At 41.1% G+C, this 22,583-nt stretch overlaps 1 protein-coding gene across 4 annotated transcripts in view; it reads right to left on the minus strand.

Moving 5' to 3' along the window:
* LOC105020099 (protocadherin-9) overlaps positions 1–22,583 on the minus strand; it is a 322,579-nt gene that overhangs the window by 92,988 nt on the left and 207,008 nt on the right. For 2 of the 4 annotated variants that reach the window (XM_010886801.4, XM_020042474.2), the window contains exon 4: positions 6,605–6,794. In XM_010886801.4, the coding sequence (XP_010885103.3) occupies positions 6,605–6,794 (190 nt within the window). Of the gene's footprint in view, positions 1–599; positions 900–6,604; positions 6,795–22,583 lie in introns of those variants that run through there. The other 2 variants (XM_020042473.2, XM_020042472.2) reach the window with 2 other exon arrangements.

Raw genomic sequence — 22,583 nt, forward strand, 5'->3', positions numbered from 1 at the left:
CTTTTTACTTAAGTATTCTCTTTTTTCAAATCATTCTTAGTGGTGTCTGGATATGCCACATTAATGAATTAGTCCAGTAATAAAACTAGACAGTCTTTACACTTTATGTAATTGATAGGCAATAGTTTCAAAAGCTCTTGTAGTTGCCTTTCAAGAGACATACACTACTGCATTTCTTTCTCTCTCACATTTTCTTTCTCTGTCTTTTTCTTTCACTCACTATCAGGCTCCTGCTTTATATCTTCCTCATGCTCTCTCTGTTTCTCTCCACACCTCTCTACCTCCATCCTTCGCTCTTTATCTCTATATATCTCTAATTCTCTCTTGAAAAGTCTTTATCACATCCTCCACGCTTTATCTCTCTAGTCTCTCAGTATTTCTCGACTCTATATAATGTATGTACAGTATACACAAATACTTTATATTTACAGTGTTTGTATATATATATATATATATATATATATATATATATATATATACATATATATATATATATATATATATATATATATATATATATATATATATATATATATATATATATATATACATACATACATACACATACATATATACAGTGTACCGTTATCTTTACTGGTTCTTGACTTGTGTCAGAGCTTTCCAGAGCTCCTCTCAGGTCCTTTTTTAATATGGCATAGAAGAGTAGGCATTCAAGTTGTAAATCATGTTTACTCACTGCTTGTCTGTGAATCCTCCCAAACAGTGTGTTATTAGACATCAGGTAGTACACAGGATGCTTGGTCCTGAGATGTCAGAAACTGGGATGGCTCTCCACACATTTCCCATCTCTGTCTCTGTCTCCCTCCAAAAACCAAACGAACAAGAAGGCCAGCGAAGCCTCCCATCTGACTCTCTTCTCCAACTACTCCCCAGAGGCTCTGTGTGCACAAATCCACCTGCTAACACTGGCGTGTACCATGGTAAGTTTCCATTATTCTCCTTAATGTTTCATTACTTTCCTTAAAGTGAAACACTGTCCACAGCTCACAATAAAACATAGCATGTCTTTAATATAATGCACTGCTTTTTAAACAAAAAAACTACAGATTATAATACAATTAATCGTTAATTGTATATAATAAATAATTGTATTTGTTTCACAGCACTGAATATACAGCTCCGGAAAAAATTAAGAGACCACTGCACCTTTTTCTTTCCATTCCAAAAACATCAAAAAGGTGGGTTTTGAGTGAGGAACAGAAGGGCTAAAATTAAGAGACAACAGCATTTGAACCCTTCTGTTCCTCACTCAAAACTTTCCTTTTGGACTTTTTTGGAAAGGAAAGAAAAAGGTGCAGTGGTCTCTTAATTTTTTCCGGAGCTGTATGTTATAAATGTGTATATATATATACTACCGTTCAAAAATATGGGGTCACTTAGAAATGTCCTTGTTTTAAAAATATTTAAATTTTTCTCCATTAAAATAACATTGAATTCATCAGAAACACAGTGTAACACAGAAACATTTTGTAAATGACTATTGTAGCTGGAAACGACTGATTGTTAATGGAATATCTACATAGGGGTACAGAGGCCCATTATCAGCATCCATTACTCCTGTGTTCCAATAGCACATTGTGTTTGTTAATCCAAGTTTATCATATAAAAGGCTAACTGGTCATTAGGAAACCCTTTGCAATTATGTTAGCATCTCTGAAAACTATTGTGCTGATTAAAGAAGTAAAACGGGCCTTCTTTAGACTTGTTGAGGATCTGGAGCATCAGCAATTGTGGGTTCAATTACAGGCTCAAAATGGCATGAAACAAATAACTTTCTTCCAAAACTTGTCAGTCTATTGTTGTTCTGAGAAATTAAGGGTATTCAATGCAATAAATTGACAAGAAACTGAAGATCTCATACAAAATTGGGTACTACAGAACAGCGCAAACTGGCTCCAACCAGAACAGACAGATGAGTGGGAGGCCTCGGTGCACAACTGTCACTGGTTTGAGAAACAGACGCCTCACAGGTCCTCAACTGGCAGCATCATTAAATAGTACCCATAAAACACCAGTCTCAACGTCAACAGTAAATTGGTGAGGTGGCCTTCTAGGCCAAGTTGCAATGATAAAGCCACATCTCAGATTGGCCAATAAAAATAAAATATTAAGATGGGCAAAAGAACATAGGCACTGGACAGGGGAATATTAGAAAGAAAAAAATATGGACAGATTAATCTAAGTTTGAGGTGTTTGGATCACTAAGAAGAACGTTTGTGAGATTCAGACCAAATGAAAAGATGCTGGAGGAGTGCTTGACACCATCTGTCAAGCATGGTGGAGGCAATGTGATGGTCTGGGGATGCTTTGGTGGTGGTAAAGAGGGAGATTTGTACAGGGTAAAAGGGATCTTGAAGAAGGAAGCTTATCTCTCCATTTTGCAATGCCATGTCCGGTGGACAGCACTTCATTACAGCCTATTTCCTCCTACAGTTTCCTCCTATAGTCAAATACTATATTTCCTATTCATTTTGCTATATGTATATTGTAATGGTAAACAAGGACATTTCGACGTGACCCCAAACTATGTACGGTAGTGTATATTTAATGAATACAGACATATACAATCATTAGGTACACCTTGCTGGAATCGGGTTGGACACTTTTGCCTTCAAAACTGCCTTAATTCTTCGTGGCATAGATTCAAGGTGGTGGACCTTTTTGACATTATAACATCACCAGTTACTGCAGAATTGTCGGCTACACACCCATGATGTGAATCTCCCATCCCACCATATCCCAAGAGTGCTCTGTTGGATTGAGATCTGGTGACTGTGGAGGCAATTTCAGTACAGCAAACTCATTATTATGTTCAAGAAACCAGTCTGAGATGATGCAAGCTTTGTGACATGGTGTGTAATCCTGCTGGAAGTAGCCATTAGAAGATGGGTACACTGTGGTCAAAAAGGTATGGACATGGTCATAGTCAATATACTCAGGCAGATGCTCAATGCTCAAAGTGTGCCAAGAAAACATCCCCCACACCATTACACCACCAACGCCAGCCTGAAACATTGTTACAAGGCAGGATGGATCCATGCTTTCGTGTTAAGCCAAATTCTGACCCTACCATCTGAATGTTGCAGCAGAAATCGAGACTCTTCAGACCAGGCAATGTTTTTTCAATCTTCTATTGTCCAATTTTGGTGGGCTCTTACAAACTGTAGCCTCAGTTTCCTGTTCTTAGCTGACAGGATTGGCACCCGGTGAGATCTTCTACTGCTGTCGCCCATCTGCTTTAAGGTTCGATGTCTTGTGCATTCTGAAATGCTCTTCTGCATATATTGGTTGTAATGAGTGGTTATTTGAGTTACATTCTGGACATTCCCCTCTGACCTGTGCCATCAACAAAGCATTTTTGCCCAGTGAACTACCGCTCACTGGATATTTTCTCTTTTTCAGACCATTCTCAGTAAACCCTAGAGATGGTTGTGTGGGAAAATCCAAGTAGATCAGCACATACTGAAATACTCAATCCAGCCCGGTAAGCACCAACAACCATGTCATATTCAAAGTCACTCAAATCACCTTTCTTCCCCATTCTGAAGCTGGTTTGAACTTCAGCAGGTTGTCTTGACCATGTCTACATGTCTAAATGCATTGAGTTGCTGCCACGTGATTTGCTGAGTAGATATTTGTGTAAAAGAGCAGTTGAACAGGTGTACTGGATGAAGTGGCAAGTGAGTGTATACTATATGTCTACAATTATCAGCTATTCATGGGAAATTATGGTACTTTTTTTCATTGCCATGTCCCTGAGATTGAACAAACAGATGTAATACCACAGCAGTTTAAAATAAATTAAAGAAAAATGTGTAAGAAATTCAAACTTCAAAGGTTAATTCAATTGGCTAAACTCAGCAAAGGAGAGAACTGTGACTCTCAGTCGATCTTAAGACGTTGACAAATTAATCCAACCACCACTTCCCTTTCACAAGTCTGTCTCCTGAATAGAATAAGTGTGCTGGAATAAAATAATAAAACAATTTGTGTGTGAGTGTGTGTGTGTACGTGTGTATCCTGCCTAACACACAATGCCCGAGGAGTGTGGGTGTCGAGAGCTAAGGCATTCTAATGAAGTAGTCCCATTATAAAAGGAGGAAAACTGCCTGCGTTTTCAGACATTGTTCAACATAATCTTTAGAGGAAAATGGCATCAGATTTGTCTCTTCGCTGCGGGGGTGGATGCTTTGAAACCCCTCAGAGAGTAGCAGCAAAATTCACACAGAGAACACACAGACACAACACACGCACAAACACACGCACACACTAACATGACCATCACACACACTGACCATCAGTTGGATTTCACACAACCCATTGAGTAACACAATGTTACATTATCTTCACGGCTACAGTATCTTCATGATTACTGTGTCTTCATGGCTACAGTATCTTCACGAGCATGGTATTTTCATGGCTACAGTATCTTCACGAGCATGGTATCTTTATGTTTACTGTGTCTTCAAGGCTACAGTATCTTCACAAGCATGGTATTTTCATGGTTACAGTATCTTCATGGTTAAAATATCTTCATGGCTACAGTATGAGTATAGTGTCTTCAAGGTTACATTATCTTCATGGTAAGGTATCTTCATGATCTCATAGCATATCAAACCTAATAGAGAACGACTGTCCCAAACTAAGATATTTATTTTATATATTTAAGATGTCTTTTGTATTTTTCCAGACATTCTAGATGTGGACATTTACTCTGAAATATATTTTGGCACTTCCGTTCAGAATAGCTTATTTTATAACAACTACTAATCAATAACATTATACGATTTGATAAAAATGCAGTAGATAGATGTTTAAGTCTTTATACACATTCCTTTATATTTTAAAGATGCTTCAGGCATAAATCACATCACGACCCATCAAAGCAACCTTTGCAAAATATTAAATAGGAACATGAAGTAAAGCAACTGTGTTGTTAAAAGACAACAGAATTCCCTGAACTAACTCCACAAACACCATCCTGTTAGCAACAAGTCTGTTAAAGAAATAAAAGGAAATACATTCACAGATTTGACCTTGTTTTATAGCTTGCTCATTAAGAAATGCAACCGCCAGGACTAAAGCTAAACAAGAGTTATTTTGGGTGTGTGGTTTGATGTGGGTGTTTTGGTTAGTAGAAAGGGAAGATGTCAACTGTGAAGATGACCCTGAGTTTCTTTTTCAGTGGATTTTGTGAAGGAGACAAGGACAAAGCGAGTTATAACAGATTCATGGTTCTTAAGTTATTGTTGATACTTAGTTTTCATGATGAACTCAGAACAAAGTGGATTTTAGATTAGTATAACGGTTCCATTGTTTTCATTGGCACAACAGCAGGATTTGGACAGTAATGAATAGTTCTCTTTTCATTACCTGGAACATCAGGGGAGTTAATGGAGAAACAACCTGATCAACTATGTTAAAGCAATCTACTTTGATTCTGACCCAGGATAGATGTTGGTAGTTGTTTGCTGCTCAGTATGTGGTACGTCTGTCCAATATTTCATTAAAAACACGATCTAAGGCAGTCTGGCCATGTTCTCTAATTAATTATAAGGCTTAACGTAATTGGTTTGTAGGTAATTGGAGTGTAGCACCAATGTTAGCTCTAACCTAATGAACAATTAGCACAGTTGACACCAAACCCTCCAATTAGATTCTCAAAGAGCTTTTTAGTCCAAACTTTCTTGGCCACATGGTGTTTACTGAAAGTACTGGAGCAACGCCATTATGTGGAAGATACGAGTGGTGGTGTGTATGTGTGTGTGTGCTTGTGTGTGTGTAGGCATGTGTGTGTGTGTGTGTGTGTGAGAGTAAGTCTGTGGGAAAGTCTATTATTATGACCTTTTATAGTAGTGAACCATCCCAACCAGTCAGTCAGCTCCCAGTCAGTCAGTCAGCTCCCAACCAGTCAGTCAGATCCAACCAGTCAGTCAGATCCCACCAGTCAGTCAATCTCAACTAGTCAGTCACTGACCTACTTCGATGCACTTGGTCTCTTCAGCTCCTTTTTTCTCACCTCTCAATGATAAGATGGTAAAAGTGGGTTGGAGAACATTCCCACTAGAAATGCTTCTAGTTAAACGTGAACCGCGCCGCTTTGCGTCCAACTGGGAAATCATCTCTAAATAAATCCAATGAGCTTCACAAATAGGTGAAAATGCTAGGGGGAACTAAAGTGGTCACCTAGGGAAATGTAACAGAACCAGGTTGGAGTACGTTAGATCACACTGAGCAGTCAAGGACCTGTGGAATAAATGTTTATAAACTTCAGAGATGAAATTACACTAAGTTAGCTATATTTTATAAGAAATTGTAGTAATGCTTCCTTAAGGTTTAGCAAACCTACTTCACTCCTCTAGAAGTTAGTTTGTTTGGATAAATGAAGGTTTAATGCAGGCCTACATGATCCGGGGACTATGCAGGTGTGACTGTTTCACCAAAAAGACAAAACGCCTGAATTCATACACATGCTTATATGGAAATAAAAACATGAAAAACACACTGACCATTCCATTCTGACAGGTTAGAGTCATCAAGGACAAGAAAAGACCAGCAAAGAAGAAAAGGCCAGGGGACTCACCAGAGTTGGGGTCAGAGTTTCCATCCGCTTCTGTCCTCTTGTCAGGGGAAGCCTGTTGGTAGAAGTCCTCCTGTGTCTGGCCCTGAACCAGAGGGAGAGGGTGTGAGAGGAGCTCGTGGTCCCCCAGCCCACTGTCACTGCAACTCTCCTGAGAACCGTCTGGCAGGTGAAACGTGACACGCCGCTGCGACTAGAACCAAGACACAAGACAGGTCCGCGACGTTAGCTAGGGGTCTGACTGGGGTTTAGATGTTAGCTAGGGCTCTGACTGGGCTTTAGATGTTAGCTAGGGGTCTGACTGGGGTTTAGATGTTAGCTAGGGGTCTGACTGCGGTTTAGATGTTAGCTAGGGGTCTGACTGGGGTTTAGATGTTAGCTAGGGGTCTGACTGGTGTTAAGACGTTAGCTAGGGGTCTGACTCGGGTTTAGATGTTAGCTAGGGGTCTGACTGGGCTTTAGATGTTAGCTAGGGGTCTGACTGGGGTTTAGATGTTAGCTAGGGGTCTGACTGGGGTTTAGATGTTAGCTAGGGGTCTGACTGGTGTTAAGACGTTAGCTAGGGGTCTGACTGGGCTTTAGATGTTAGCTAGGGGTCTGACAGGAATTTAGACATGATCTAGGGGTCTGACTGGGCTTTAGATGTTAGCTAGGGGTCTGACTGGGGTTTAGATGTTAGCTAGGGGTCTGACTGGGCTTTAGATGTTAGCTAGGGGTCTGACTGGGCTTTAGATGTTAGCTAGGGGTCTGACTGGGCTTTAGATGTTAGCTAGGGGTCTGACTGGGCTTTAGATGTTAGCTAGGGGTCTGACTGGGGTTTAGATGTTAGCTAGGGGTCTGACTGGGGTTTAGATGTTAGCTAGGGGTCTGACTGGGGTTTAGATGTTAGCTAGGGGTCTGACTGGGGTTTAGATGTTAGCTAGGGGTCTGACTGGTGTTAAGACGTTAGCTAGGGGTCTGACTGGGGTTTAGATGTTAGCTAGGGGTCTGACTGGGCTTTAGATGTTAGCTAGGGGTCTGACTGGGGTTTAGATGTTAGCTAGGGGTCTGACTGGGGTTTAGATGTTAGCTAGGGGTCTGACTGGGGTTTAGATGTTAGCTAGGGGTCTGACTGGGGTTTAGATGTTAGCTAGGGGTCTGACTGGTGTTAAGACGTTAGCTAGGGGTCTGACTGGGCTTTAGATGTTAGCTAGGGGTCTGACAGGAATTTAGACATGATCTAGGGGTCTGACTGGGGTTTAGATGTTAGCTAGGGGTCTGACTGGGGTTTAGATGTTAGCTAGGGGTCTGACTGGTGTTAAGACGTTAGCTAGGGGTCTGACTGGTGTTAAGACGTTAGCTAGGGGTCTGACAGGAATTTAGATATGATCTAGGGGTCTTACAACAGTTTAGACCTGAGCTAGGGTTCTGACAGGGGTTAAGACGTTAGCTAGGGGTGTGACAGGGGTTAAGACGTTAGCTAGGAGTTTGACAGGAGTTTAGACGTTAGCTAGGGGTCTGACATGATTAGATTACATTTAACTTTATTGTAATTGACTTAGTACAGAACCAGAAGTGCAAATAGAAGAGGGCAAAACATTTGCAAGTATTAAGTATATGTATATTACAAGTGGAATGTATAGATGTGCAAAGGCAAATGCACTAAAATGGCAATTCAAAATGAGGGTAGAGGTCTATTACATGTTTAGACGATAGATGTCTAAAATGAGTTTAAACATTAACTAGGGCTTGAAAGGAGTTTAGATGTTAGCTAGGGATCAGCGAGGAGTTTAGATGTTAGCTAGAAGTCGGAGGAGTTTAAATGTAAGATTGGGGTCAGAGAGGAGTTTGGATGTTAGCTAAAGGTCTGAGAGGAGTTTAAATGTTAGCTAGCGGTCTGACATTAATTATTATCCATGTGTCTGATATGAGTTTAAACATTAGTTACGGGTCAAAAATTTGTTTAGGCATTCATTAGCGGTCTTTGAGGAGCCGAGGTGGAGAAAGTACAAAGTAAAAGTACTCGGCTGTGTTCAACAGTTTGGGAAGTTCCTAAGTTAGAGCAAAATGACCAGAGAAACAGAGTTCATAACTAGCCATTGACATTAATTGGACACGTTCTATTTAATTGACCAATGGTTAGTTTTGAACTCCCTTTACCTGGTTACTTAGATCATAATTACATACTTCCCTAAAGTGGTCAACACAGCCGAACCCAGTTGAGTTCTTGTAATTAATATTTCTTCCACCTCGGTTGAGGAGTTTAATTTAGATGTTAGTTAGTGGAGGGCGAAGTATGTAACCCAAGGCTTATGGACACTACAGTCACGTTTCACTGCACAACTTCAGCGACATACACCGCCGATGCCTTTAAACCAGTTACGCTAACATTTTCATTCACAAGCATCTCCATCACAAAATAAAGAAGTACCCGGTATAATGATGAAAGGAAGACAGCTACGGAGAGAAAGTGTAAAACTATATGCTGTTGTGACACCACAGCCTCTAAGTTACAACACCAACAATGATGTGATATGAATATTTACAGCATGCATTCACTTTGGACATCACTCCAAGACAACCATCTGCTGAATGACTGAAATGTAAATGTGCATGATAGTGAGAGGCTTTGCATTTTGTGTCATATTTACAAACTGCTTTGTGGGATCAACATCTTGTGTGACTGTTTGGCTTGCAACAAATACCAGGCAGAATAGGACAAAGATTGGCATTAGACCTGGTACAGTCACCCAAAGACTGGCTTAGTTGCTTAGTTGTGTCTTTACACCCCACTGCCCCGGCATTGGGAACCAAAGAGTTGGAGTGCTCCCACCCAGTGCCCAGCGTTCCAGCCACTACACTATACCGCTCTCTCTGTACATACGACTCTCTGAAAGACACTTTCATGCACACACACACACCACAAAATTAAATTCCATATTGAATCCTCCCATTTTTAATTTAGAGCATATTTCCATTTCACTATAATGACATTTCCTCAGGCCATTCTTTCAGCATTCTTTCAGCCCAGAAACAAGCCTCTAGCATCTGCTTTAGTCCTGCTAACCTTTCTCTCTGCAAAGAGGTCCCTGCCACATATACACACACACACAGACAACCTTTTCTCTGCACAGACAGGTCCCTGCGATCACCTAAGCAGCACAGTGACACGTCTCTACATCTCCATGGTAATTATTGCAGTAACCAAAGGTCAGCCAATCTCTGCCTAATGCAAATGTCCTCGTTAGATATTCCAGAACATTCCAGAACCCAAGTGACATTCAATTATGACAAAACCAGGAAGAAAGAAAAAGAAACCAAAAGCTACTTTACTGACTAGAGATATGCAAGCATCTTAGATACGGGGAATGAGAACATTTCAGATGCATTTTAAAATTTTAGGTGAGGTTACTTTTTGACCACTTGTTTTGTGGCTAATATTTGCAAGAGTACACTATACTACATTTCCATGAAGAATCAGAATCTGTTCATGCCAAAAGTGGAACTTAAAAACAAATGGGATTCATCTCATATCAAATATGTGTTGGCCCATAGACATCTTTAATTTTCTCTGGCAGTCAATGAGAAGAAAAACCCATATGTTTGAAGTGCATTATCTGGTAGACATCAGAATCACTGCTACAGTTACACTGCAGCCAGAGAGTTAACATTTAACAACATCATTATGTTAATAAACTATAATAACACATTATCTTGCTCTAGTTTTATTGCACTATTTCATCACACGTGTGTAGTTTAGTTTATTCCAGAGCAAAATGACAGTAAGCCAGCTTGAATGTGAGAGAACACAGTGTGAATGACCCTCCCTGCTCAAAGGAGAAAACATTCAATTAAAACCACTATTGACTTTGTGTAACCTTTTCTACTTGTAAACACTTAGGCACTCAGAAAGGAAAGCTTTCAGAGCATTATCCAACTGTGGAGATCCAGCCTGAGCATCAGTGTTGTTCACTTGGCAGAAACCTTGAACCAGTTGATTATATTTTTTTATATATATATATATATATATATATAAAACGCTTTATTTCTCATCTTTATTAAGTCTGACAATTATCTCCAGTTGCCTGTATAGGAGGCACAAGGAATTTGAAGTTCATGGCAAAACAACACAAATCCAATCAATGCTGCTGAAGCCATTTTATAGCGGTAGGGAACAGCAGGCTCAGCTTAAACATCCTGAGTGAAGAGGTTATGACAGGGAAACTATGCCAACATTCAGTCCAGTCTCTCAAAGCCAGATGTGAATTGTGAACCTTTCCTCAGTATCATACCATTCTATTTTTGTTTCAAATTCACTGGTGAAGGGCAGCAAACATTAACTGCATTTGTTTCAGTCACTAAAATTGTCATCCAGAATCTTTCTTCAACTTATATTAAGGATTAATACAAACCAGAGGAGAAGCAGCAGATTTGTTTAAAACCATGTTCAATTACAGGGGATTTCGGCATGGGGGAGCCGGCGCAGGCATGTGTGTGTGTTCTGCCGGGCAGTCCCTCTGAGTGGTATTAGCATAAGAGAGGCTTAAGCCGTCCCCACTGCCAGTTTACATGATATCCTGGCTTATCATGCTTGTCACCACTCATTACCAGCTTGTGTTCATATCCAGGCAGACCAAACACTGTCTCGCTTTAGTGATGCAAAGCAAACAGCAGCTAACACATAAGTTCATACATGCACACACACACACACAAAACATGCATGCACACACACTCACACACACACACACACACACAAACATTTACAAACTCACACTCACACACACACAAAACATGCATGCACACACATAGACTCACACACACACACCAAACAGCAGCAAGCACAGCACCACACAAGTGATTGTTTTATCCAATCACATCCATACATACAACATCGGTTTAATCCAATCAGATACATACATTCAACTTCAGTTTAATCCAATTACATCCACAGGCACAACATCAGTTCTATCCAATCACATCCATACACTCAACATCAGTATTATCCAATCACATCCATACAAACAAGTTTTATGTATGGATATGAGCACTTTCTAAACCCATGAAATGTGACTGACTGTCCTTAACTGAGGCTTAATCATGTTCCCCCATTAAATCATATCAGTCTTTTTGGCATACTCAAGATGAAGGGGTTAAGTTGTTGTTGAGATATTTCTGTCTGGTGTTGGATCTCCAGGGTCCAGTACAATGGGACATGTAACTCTGGGGGCTCTCCTGCCTTGTGCCAGGGGTTCTGCTGGACTGGAGGAGTCCCTTTGGTGGACTTGGGCTTATGTCTGACATTCATTTCCTGCCTGTTTGGGTGTTTTGCTGGATGTGGCCTTAATGTCCCCTAAACCCCTGTGTTCTGTAGGAGCTCATAAATAATCCCTCTAATTTCTATGGTGTCCTGATGGATCTTCAGAGGACCTGAGCCCAAGGACCATGCCTCAGGACTTGCTGATCTGACAACTCCCAGCGATCCCTTTCCTAAGTCTATTTAGTTGTGTTGCTTAAAGACTCTGGCTGTCATTGTCAGATCCCACCTGTTCCCAACTGGGTCTTTTTGGCTTTCTGGTCATCTGATGTTTGCTTTAAAAAGGTAATGAACACAGCACAGTCAGGGCTGGCTGCAATTACATGCAACCTAAGCTGACACACTATCTGGAATACTTTTTAGAAGAAAGCTTCTGCTATCATCAAGATAAACTTCTAACCATAGGACCCAGTTTCATTTAAAAGGTCCAATTGCATTGAACAAACTCTGTTCATGTCATGTTGAGAGTAGAGACTTTCTTCTGGCAAATACCTAATTGGCAGGAAGGAGCTGCTAACTGTAGTTTTAGAAACTGTTTTCCTAAGATCTGCAATTCAACTATGATCCTTGGAGAACTGTTAAGCTCCGGAGTGATGCTCCTTACATTGGAATGATACTCTGGAGTGATACTCCTTACATTGGAGTGATACTCCTTACATTGGAATTATACTCCTTACATTGGAATGATACTCAGGAGTGATACTCCTTACATTAGAATGATACTTTTAGCCACTAATGTATTGATTAATGGGCTGTGTTGAGAGACCTATCTAAACACTAATGTATTGATTCATGGGCTGTGTTGAGTGACTTATCTTAACACTAATATATTGATTCATGGGCTGTGTTGAGTGACTTATCTAAATAACTAATGTACTGATTAATGGGCTGTGTTGAGAGATTTATCTGAACACTAATGTACTGATTCATGGGCTGTGTTGAGAGATGTATCTGATCACTAATATACTGATTCATGGGCTGTGTTGAGAGATTTATCTGAACACTAATGTACTGATTCATGGGCTGTGTTGAGAGATTTATCTGAACACTAATGTACTGATTCATGGGCTGTGTTGAAAGACTAATCTAAACACAGTAGAGTTTTGGTAATGACATAGTCCAGTCTGAGTGAGAGAAAGGGGAACAACACTGGAAAAAAGTATCGGTACAGGCTATAAGTTAGCATGCAGACATAACACTTTTATTTTAAGCGAAAAAAGGGATGAGAAACAGGAATCTGGTGAAGGGGATTCACAAGGTTCAGCTAATGAAGCCTCTTCACAAGGTTCAGCTAATGAAGCCTCTTCACAAGGTTCAGCTAATGAAGCCTCTTCACAAGGTTCAACTAATGAAGCCTCTTCACAAGGTTCAACTAATGAAGCCTCTTCACAAGGTTCAACTAATGAAGCCTCTTCACAAGGTTCAACTAATGAAGCCTCTTCACAAGGTTCAACTAATGAAGCCTCTTCACAAGGTTCAACTAATGAAGCCTCTTCACAAGGTTCAACTAATGAAGCCTCTTCACAAGGTTCAACTAATGAAGCCTCTTCACAAGGTTTCCCTGAGGCAACGAACGTTGACATGGTGGCTAATGTAAGGAATGCTGAGAACAACGTTAGCGAAGCTATCGTGACCTGCGACTGTCACTTCATGTCCACTGAAGCCAGCGGAGGGAGAACATATAGCTTCATATAGATTAGGGTTGTCAAGATTAACGCATAAATGCATGCGATTAATCAAGCTGTCACTTGTTGTTTTGCAACAGTATACGAGTAACTTTATTTGGCACTTGACTTGTGCTGGATTGGTTGAGAGCACTTCACATTAGCATTTTTCAATATAACAATGTAGAGTAAGCTACCCATTCATGTGCTGAATCGTCTTTACTTGCCACTTGTTTGTGAATCCTGACGTTAAATGGCGTGTGGACGCTTTCAACAAGGGCATGTCTTTTGTGTGTGGACAGGGTGTAACAGCACACTAGCACTCATACATTAGAACACAGGCTGTTCCAAGTTGGAAATTTGATTACCTACAAGAACAGTCGTACCGGTCTTCTGACCCTTCTCTTAAACTTAGACCTAGATCCAGGGACATTGTGTGTGGACGAATCCACCTGTTAACTTTGCTTTTAATTAACAGGTTATTTTATGTTGTTGCTAGCCTAACCTAGACAATAAGTTTGTCACCAGTAACATTTCCACTAAAATATATTATAGTCGCATAACAACAACTTGTATGTTGAGCATAAATAAATTACATATCTGATCTTGTTTAATGTTTGTGGATAAACATCTCTGGCTACCTTGCCTACCTTATGCTTTTGCCTATTTAAGATATCTACATTATGGCATTTGGAAATCATATAATAAAGACACATATTTGGCTGTGGACAAAAACCTATCATAAAAGCTGCTTGGCCCTCATCTGAATCCCATTCTAATCACATTTTGGCCTAATAATCAAAGAACAATAGCTGGAAAAGCATAGGTGTGATTCAGTGTTGGATAAAATGCCTGCAGCTTCCCAGAGAAAGGGGCTGATTGGTGTTTTAAACAGAATCCTAACATAATTGTCATTGTAATTGGTGCCTTGATCAAGAGCGCAAAGCAGTAGAAGATGGTAGAACTAATGGATCATGGACCAGAAACGTTCTATTTAGATTTACATGGGATATCAATGGATTTTGCCAGTCATTGTGATAATATGAGGGGAAACATTTAATTAGGGGCCAAGACATACACGGCTTGAATGGACTAACTTGGAAAAAGACCGCTCCTGCACTTGATTGATTTCAAATCAAGCAATGTCCATAGTTTACAATAAAACATAATGTCTTTAAAAAATTGCTTATTTAGGACCAAATTTGAATGCATTCTAAAATTGCGATTAATCGCGATTAACTACAGACGTTTATGTGTTGAATGATTTCAATTGTTTGACAGCACTAATAAAGATATGGACTGATTCCCTTTGTGTCTAGTAGGCCTGGGTGATTTTGGTGGTATGTGCTGATACACAGATGTGTGTCCATTAGTAGACGCACACAAGCACACGCAAAATAAATATGTTTGTAATAAATTTTTCATAAACTCTGTGTTACTTGAAAATTTTTCACTTTGCCCCTGAATTTCTTTGTATGCTCCTATATTTTTAATTTAGAAGCACATGTACTCTTAGGGAAAAAAGTTAGCGTAGAGCCCTGAGGAAAATACAGACATTGTTCAAATGAGTCTGATTGTTTGAGAGTTGTCTGAATATTCACCCAAAGCCATCCAAAATGCTATACCATTCACCACACAGTGCCCTGCTTTTGTTTTGAGGACAGACCAGTCAATATCAGACGTGACTAGCCTCCATATCAGACCATACCAGCCTCAAAATCAGACCAGCAACCAAAAACAGACCAGACCAGCAACCAAAAACAGACCAGACCAGGCTCAATATCAGACCACACCAGGCTCAATATCAGACCAGCCTCAATATCAGACTTGCCTCAATATCAGACTTGCCTCAATATCAGACCAGACCAGGCCCAATATCAGACCACATCAGGCCCAATATCAGACCACATCAGGCCCAATATCAGACCAGCCTCAATATCAGACCAGCCTCAATATCAGACCAGACCAGCCTCAATATCAGACCAGACCAGCCTCAATATCAGACCAGACCAGCCTCAATATCAGACCAGACCAGCCTCAATATCAGATGAGACCAGCCTCAATATCAGATGAGACCAGCCTCAATATCAGACCAGACTAGCCTCAATATCAGACCAGATCAGCCTCAATATCAGACCAGATCAGACTCAATATCCGACCAGACTAGCCTCAATATCAAACTTTCCTGAATATCAGACCGGCTCAATCAGACCAGACCAGCCTCAATATCAGACCAGACTAGGCTCAATATCAGACCAGATCAGCCTCAATATCAGACCAGATCAGACTCAATATCAGGTCAGACCAGCCTCAATATCAGGCCAGACTATCCTCAATATCAGACCAGACCAGGCTCAATATCAGACCAGACCACGCTCAACATCAGACCAGACCAGGCTCAATATCAGACCAGACCAGCCTCAATATCAGGCCAGACTAGCCTCAATATCAGACCAGACCAGGCTCAATATCAGACCAGACTAGCCTCAATATCAAACTTTCCTGAAAATCAGACTGGGCTCAATAAGACCAGACCAGCCTCAATATCAGACCAGACCAGCCTCAATATCAGACCAGACTAGCCTCAATATCAGACCAGATCAGTCTCAATATCAGACCAGATCATCCTCAATATCAGACCAGATCAGCCTCAATATCAGACCAGACCAGCCTCAATATCAGGCCAGACTAGCCTCAATATCAGACCAGACCAGGCTCAATATCAGACCAGACCTGCGTTACTGAATACAGCTAACCAGTCAACCAGCAAAATGTCAGTCATATCTTCCTGTCACCCTCTTATTTCCTCTCTCTTTTTCACACACACACATACACACACACACACACACACACACATATACACACACACACACACAAACACACTCTCTCTCTCTCTTTCCCTATTCTCTTCCTAAATGCTTTCTCCCTCCTTGATCCATTTCCATCTTACTTCCACATTCTCTTCACACACACATTCACCATGAACCAGAGTCACCAACAGATATCTGCAAACACGGTTATATTGCCAAATGAGTCCCACACATGACACCAGACATCTGCCAATTTACCTTGCGGGATATCTAAGTGCCAAAAGACTGACAGTGAAAATTAGCTAAAAATGTTTTCGCAGCCAACAGATCATGTGACAGGATATGTTTCACGCATGTGTTTGTACTGTGTACTGAAGTGGGCTGAAAACACACATAATTATCTGCATTTTGTGTATACAGGATACACATGAATAAACACATCTTGTGCATATTCATCACAACCATAAACATATGGATATATACACAAACACACTCTCTCACAAACCCACACACAGATATAGAAAACACACACACACACAGATATACACAAATACATACAGACACATATACAGTGGGGCAAAAAAGTATTTAGTCAGCCACCAATTGTGCAAGTTATCCCACTTAAAAAGATGAGAAAGGGCTGTAATTTTCATTATAGGTACAACTATTCCAGAAAATCACACTGTAGGATTTTTAATGGATTTATTGTTAATTATGGTGGAAAATAAGTATTTGGTCAAGAACAAAAGTTAATCTCAATACCTTGTTATATACCCTTTGTTGGCAATGACAGAGGTCAAACGTTTTCTGTTAGTCTTCACAATGTTTTCACACACTGTTGCTGGTATTTTGGCCCATTCCTCCATGCAGATCTCCTCTAGAGCAGTGATGTTTTGGGGCTGTCGCTGGGCAACACAGACTTTCAACTCCCTCCAAAGATTTTCTATAGGGTTGAGATCTGGTGACTGGCTAGGCCACTCCAGGACCTTGAAATGCTTCTTACAAAGCCACTCCTTCGTTGCCCGGGCGGTGTGTTTGGGATCATTGTCATGCTGAAAGACCCAGCCATGTTTCATCTTCAATGCCCTTGCTGATGGAAGGAGGTTTTCACTCAAAATCTCACGATACATGGCCCCATTCATTCTTACCTTTACATGGATCAGTCGTCCTGGTCCCTTTACAGAAAAACAGCCCGAAAGCATGATATTTCCACCCCCCTGCTTCACAGTAGGTATGGTGTTCTTTGGATGCAACTCAGCATTCTTTCTCCTCCAAACACGACGAATTTAGTTTTTACCAAAACGTTCTATTTTGGTTTCATCTGACCATATGACATTCGCCCAATCCTCTTCTGGACCATCCAAATGCTCTCTAGCAAACCTCAGACGGGCCTGGACATGTACTGGCATAAGCAGGGGGACACGTCTGGCACTGCAGAATTTGAGTCCCTGGCGGCCTAGTGTGTTACTGATGGTAGCCTTTGTTACTTTGGTCCCAGCTCTCTGCAGGTCATTCACTAGGTCCCCCCGTGTGGTTCTGGGATTTTTGTTCACCGTGATCATTTTGACCCCACGGGGTGAGATCTTGCGTGGAGCCCCGGATCGATGGAGATTATCAGTGGTCTTATATGTCTTCCATTTTCTTATGATTGCCCCCACAGTTGATTTCTTCACACCAAGCTGCTTACCTATTGCAGATTCAGTCTTCCCAGCCTGGTGCAGGTCTACAATTTTGTTTCCTGACAGCTCTTTGGTCTTGGCCATAGTGGAGTTTGGAGTGTGACTGTTTGAGGTTGTGGACAGGTGTCTTTTATACTGATAACAAGTTCAAACAGGTGCCATTAATACAGGTAACGAGTGGAGGACAGAGGAGCCTCTTAAAGAAGTTACAGGTCTGTGAGAGCCAGAAATCTTGCTTATTTGTAGGTGACCAAATACTTATTTTACCGAGGAATTAACCAATAAAGTCATAAAAAATTTAACAATGTGATTTTCTGGATTTTCTTTTCTCTTTTTGTCTCTCATAGTTGAAGTATACCTTCAGGCCTCTGTCATCTTTTTTAGTGGGAGAACTTGCACAATTGGTGGCTGACTAAATACTTTTTTCCCCCACTGTATACAGTATCTCACAAAAGTGAGTACACCCCTCACATTTTTTAAATATTGGACTATATCTTTTCATGTGACAACACTGAAGAAATGACACTTTGCTACAATGTAAAGTAGTGAGTGTACAGCTTGTATAACAGTGTAAATTTGCTGTCCCCTCAAAACAACACAAGACACAACCATTCATGTCTAAACCGCTGGCAACAAAAGTGAGTACACCCCTAAGTGAAAATGTCCAAATTGTGCCCAAAGTGTCAATATTTTGCGTGGTCCCCATTATTTTCCAGCACTGCCTTAATCCTCTTGGGCATGGAGTTCACCAAGGCTTCACAGGTTGCCACTGGAGTCCTCTTCCACTCCTCCATGATGACATCACAGAGCTGGTGGATGTTAGAGACCTTACACTCCTCCACCTTCTTTTTGAGGATACCCCACAGATGCTCAATAGGGTTTAGGTCTGGAGAGATGCTTGGCCAGTCCATCACCTTTACCCTCAGCTTCTTTAACAAGGCAGTGGTCGTCTTGGAGGTGTGTTTGGTGTCATTATCATTTTGGAATACTGCCCTGCGGCCCAGTCTCCGAAGGGAGGGTATCATGCTCTGCTTCAGTATGTCACAGTACATGTTGGCATTCATGGTTCCCTTAATGAACTGTAGCTCCTCTGTGCCAGCAGCACTCATGCAGCCCCAGACCATGACACTCCCACCACCATGCTTGACTGTAGGCAAGACACTTGTCTTTGTACTCTTCACCTGGTTTCCGCCACACACGCTTGACACCATCTGAACCAAATAAGTTTATCTTGGTCTCATCAGACCACAGGACATGGTTCCAGTAATGCCCTTAGTCTGCTTGTCTTCAGCAAACTGTGTGTGGGATTTCTTGTGCATCATCTTTAGAAGACGACACCCATTTCTTGTGCATCATCTTCTGGGACGACAGCCATGCAGACCAATTTCATGCAGTGTGCGACGTATGGTCTGCAGCAATGCTGGCAGCACTCATACGTCTATTTACCAAAAACAACCTCTGGATATGATGCTGAATACGTGCACTCAATTTCTTTGGTCGACCATGGCGACTCAGATCCTCAGAGAGTTCTTTGCCATGAGGTGCCATGTTGAACTTCCAGTGACCAGTATGAGGGAGTGTGAGAGTGATAACACTAAATTGAACACACCTGCTCCCCATTCACACCTGAGACCTTATAACACTAACGAGTCACATGACACTGTGGAGGGAAAATGGCTAATTGGGCCCAATTTGGACATTTTCACTTAGGGGTGTACTCACTTTTTTTTGCCAGCAGTTTATACATTAATGACTGTGTGTGGAGTTATTTTGAGGGGACAGCAAATGTACACTGTTATACAAGCTGTACACTCACTACTTTACATTGTAGCAAAGTGTCATTTATTCACAGAAATGTGAGGGGTCTACTCACTTTTGTGAGATACTTTAAATAAAAACACAGAGACGCAAAGCTATACACAAACATACACACACAAACAAACACATATGCACAAACATACAGATAAAAACAAACACAAACACACTACTCCAAAAATAAAAAATAAATGAACACAGAAAGGCACACGCACACACACACACACACACACACACACACACACACACACACACACACACACACACAATACCCTAGTATCCGTTAAAATACCCTAGTATCCATTACAATACCCTAGTATCTGACACCAGATAATGACATTTATAAGCTCTCTGAACATCTATATATCACCAGAAGGCAACGAATGGGCTGACGCTGGAACTCAAAATGGCCATCTACTGGCCAGCCGGGGTAGTGCAGCTCTGCATTACACAGCAACACTAAGGCGGAAAAATCTGTTGTTAACTCTCCTTACTCTTCTGTCCTCTCTTCTCTCATGTCCTCCACCTTCTAACTTGCTGTTCTTACTGTCTTTCATGATGCAATTTTTTCTTATAGTCTCTTGTTTCTTTTTCATGTCAGTCTTTCATCTTGGACTACAGTGTGTCTTCTCTCTCCTCTAATGGTCTGGAGCTGGTCTGTGTGAACAGCCCACCACTGCGGTCCACAGCGTTTGATCAGGAGAGAGAGAATAAGAGACAGAGGAAATAAAAGAGAATAAGAGAGAGAGAAAGAGAATAAGACATGGTAAGAGAGAGTACTTAGAAAACCTCTGAAACATGAACTTCATTTTTAAAAGACACTTATCCTTAGTCCATGAGGTGTGCTGTTCAAGAAATACTGTCAAATCAAGTTCAATGATCAGAGTGACACTGACTGGACCTGCTGTTACCAGTGCATTAGGACACAGACTCACATTAGGACACAGACACACATTAGGACACAGACACACATTAGGACACAGACACACATTAGGACACAGACACACATTAGGACACAGACACACATTAGGACACAGACTCACATTAGGACACAGACACACATTAGGACACAGACATACATTAGGACACAGACACACATTAGGACACAGACACACATTAGGACACAGACTCACATTAGGACACAGACACACATTAGGACACAGACATACATTAGGACACAGACATACATTAGGACACAGACACACATTAAGACAGAGCAAACACCACAGGCACATGTACCCAAACAAGCCAGGACCTGCATTTTGACCACTGAAAGACAACTGGATGACTCATGGATGATCACTGGATGACTACTGGGTGACTGCTGGATGACCACTGGATGACTACTGGGAGACCACTGGATGACAGATCAACAGAAGTGGTTGTGGATGGGGTGTGGTCTCATGCAACAACTAATTCAACAATACCGTGTGTCCTCACTCATTATAACACACACATGCATACACACACTCACATACACACACACTCACATACACACACACTCACATACACACACATACACACACTCACAGATACACACACACACACACACACACACACACACACACTCATACATACACACACATATATATACACACACACACACACACACAAACACGTCTTACTTAATTACTACCATCTACTCCTTACCTTCATGTCCTCCTCATTACTACCATCTACTCCTTACCTTCATGTCTTACTTAATTACTACCATCTACTCCTTACCTTCATGTCCTCCTCATTACTACCAGCTACTCCTTACCTTCATGTCCTCCTCATTACTACAATCTACTCCTTACCTTCATGTCCTCCTCATTACTACCATCTACTCCTTACCTTCATGTCTTACTTAATTACTACCATCTACTCCTTACCTTCATGTCCTCCTCTCATTACTACCATCTACTCCTTACCTTCATGTCCTCCTCATTACTACCATCTACTCCTTACCTTCATGTCTTACTCATTACTACCATCTACTCCTTACCTTCAGGTCCTCCTCATTACTACCATCTACTCCTTACCTTCATGTCCTCCTCATTACTACCATCTACTCCTTACCTTCATGTCTTACTCATTACTACCATCTACTCCTTACCTTCAGGTCCTCCTCATTACTACCATCTACTCCTTACCTTCATGTCTTACTCATTAATACCATCTACTCCTTACCTTCATGTCCTCCTCATTACTACCATCTACTCCTTACCTTCATGTCCTCCTCTCATTACTACCATCTACTCCTTACCTTCATGTCCTCCTCTCATTACTACCATCTACTCCTTACCTTCATGTACTCCTCTCATTACTACCATCTACTCCTTACCTTCATGTCCTCCTCATTACTACCATCTACTCCTTACCTTCATGTCTTAATCATTAGTACCATCTACTCCTTATCTTCATGTCCTCCTCATTACTACCAGCTACTCCTTACCTTCATGTCCTCCTCATTACTACCATTTACTCCTTACCTTCATGTCCTCCTAAGTACTACCATCTACTCCTTACCTTCATGTCCTCCTCTCATTACTACCAGCTACTCCTTACCTTCATGTCGTCCTCATTACTACCATCTACTCCTTACCTTCATGTCCTCCTCTCATTACTACCATCTACTCCTTACCTTCATGTCTTACTCATTACTACCATCTACTCCTTACCTTCATGTCCTCCTCTCATTACTACCATCTACTCCTTACCTTCATGTCCTCCTCTCAT

The sequence above is a fragment of the Esox lucius genome, chromosome 22, assembly GCF_011004845.1.
Source record: "Esox lucius isolate fEsoLuc1 chromosome 22, fEsoLuc1.pri, whole genome shotgun sequence".
Classification (NCBI taxonomy): domain Eukaryota; kingdom Metazoa; phylum Chordata; class Actinopteri; order Esociformes; family Esocidae; genus Esox; species Esox lucius.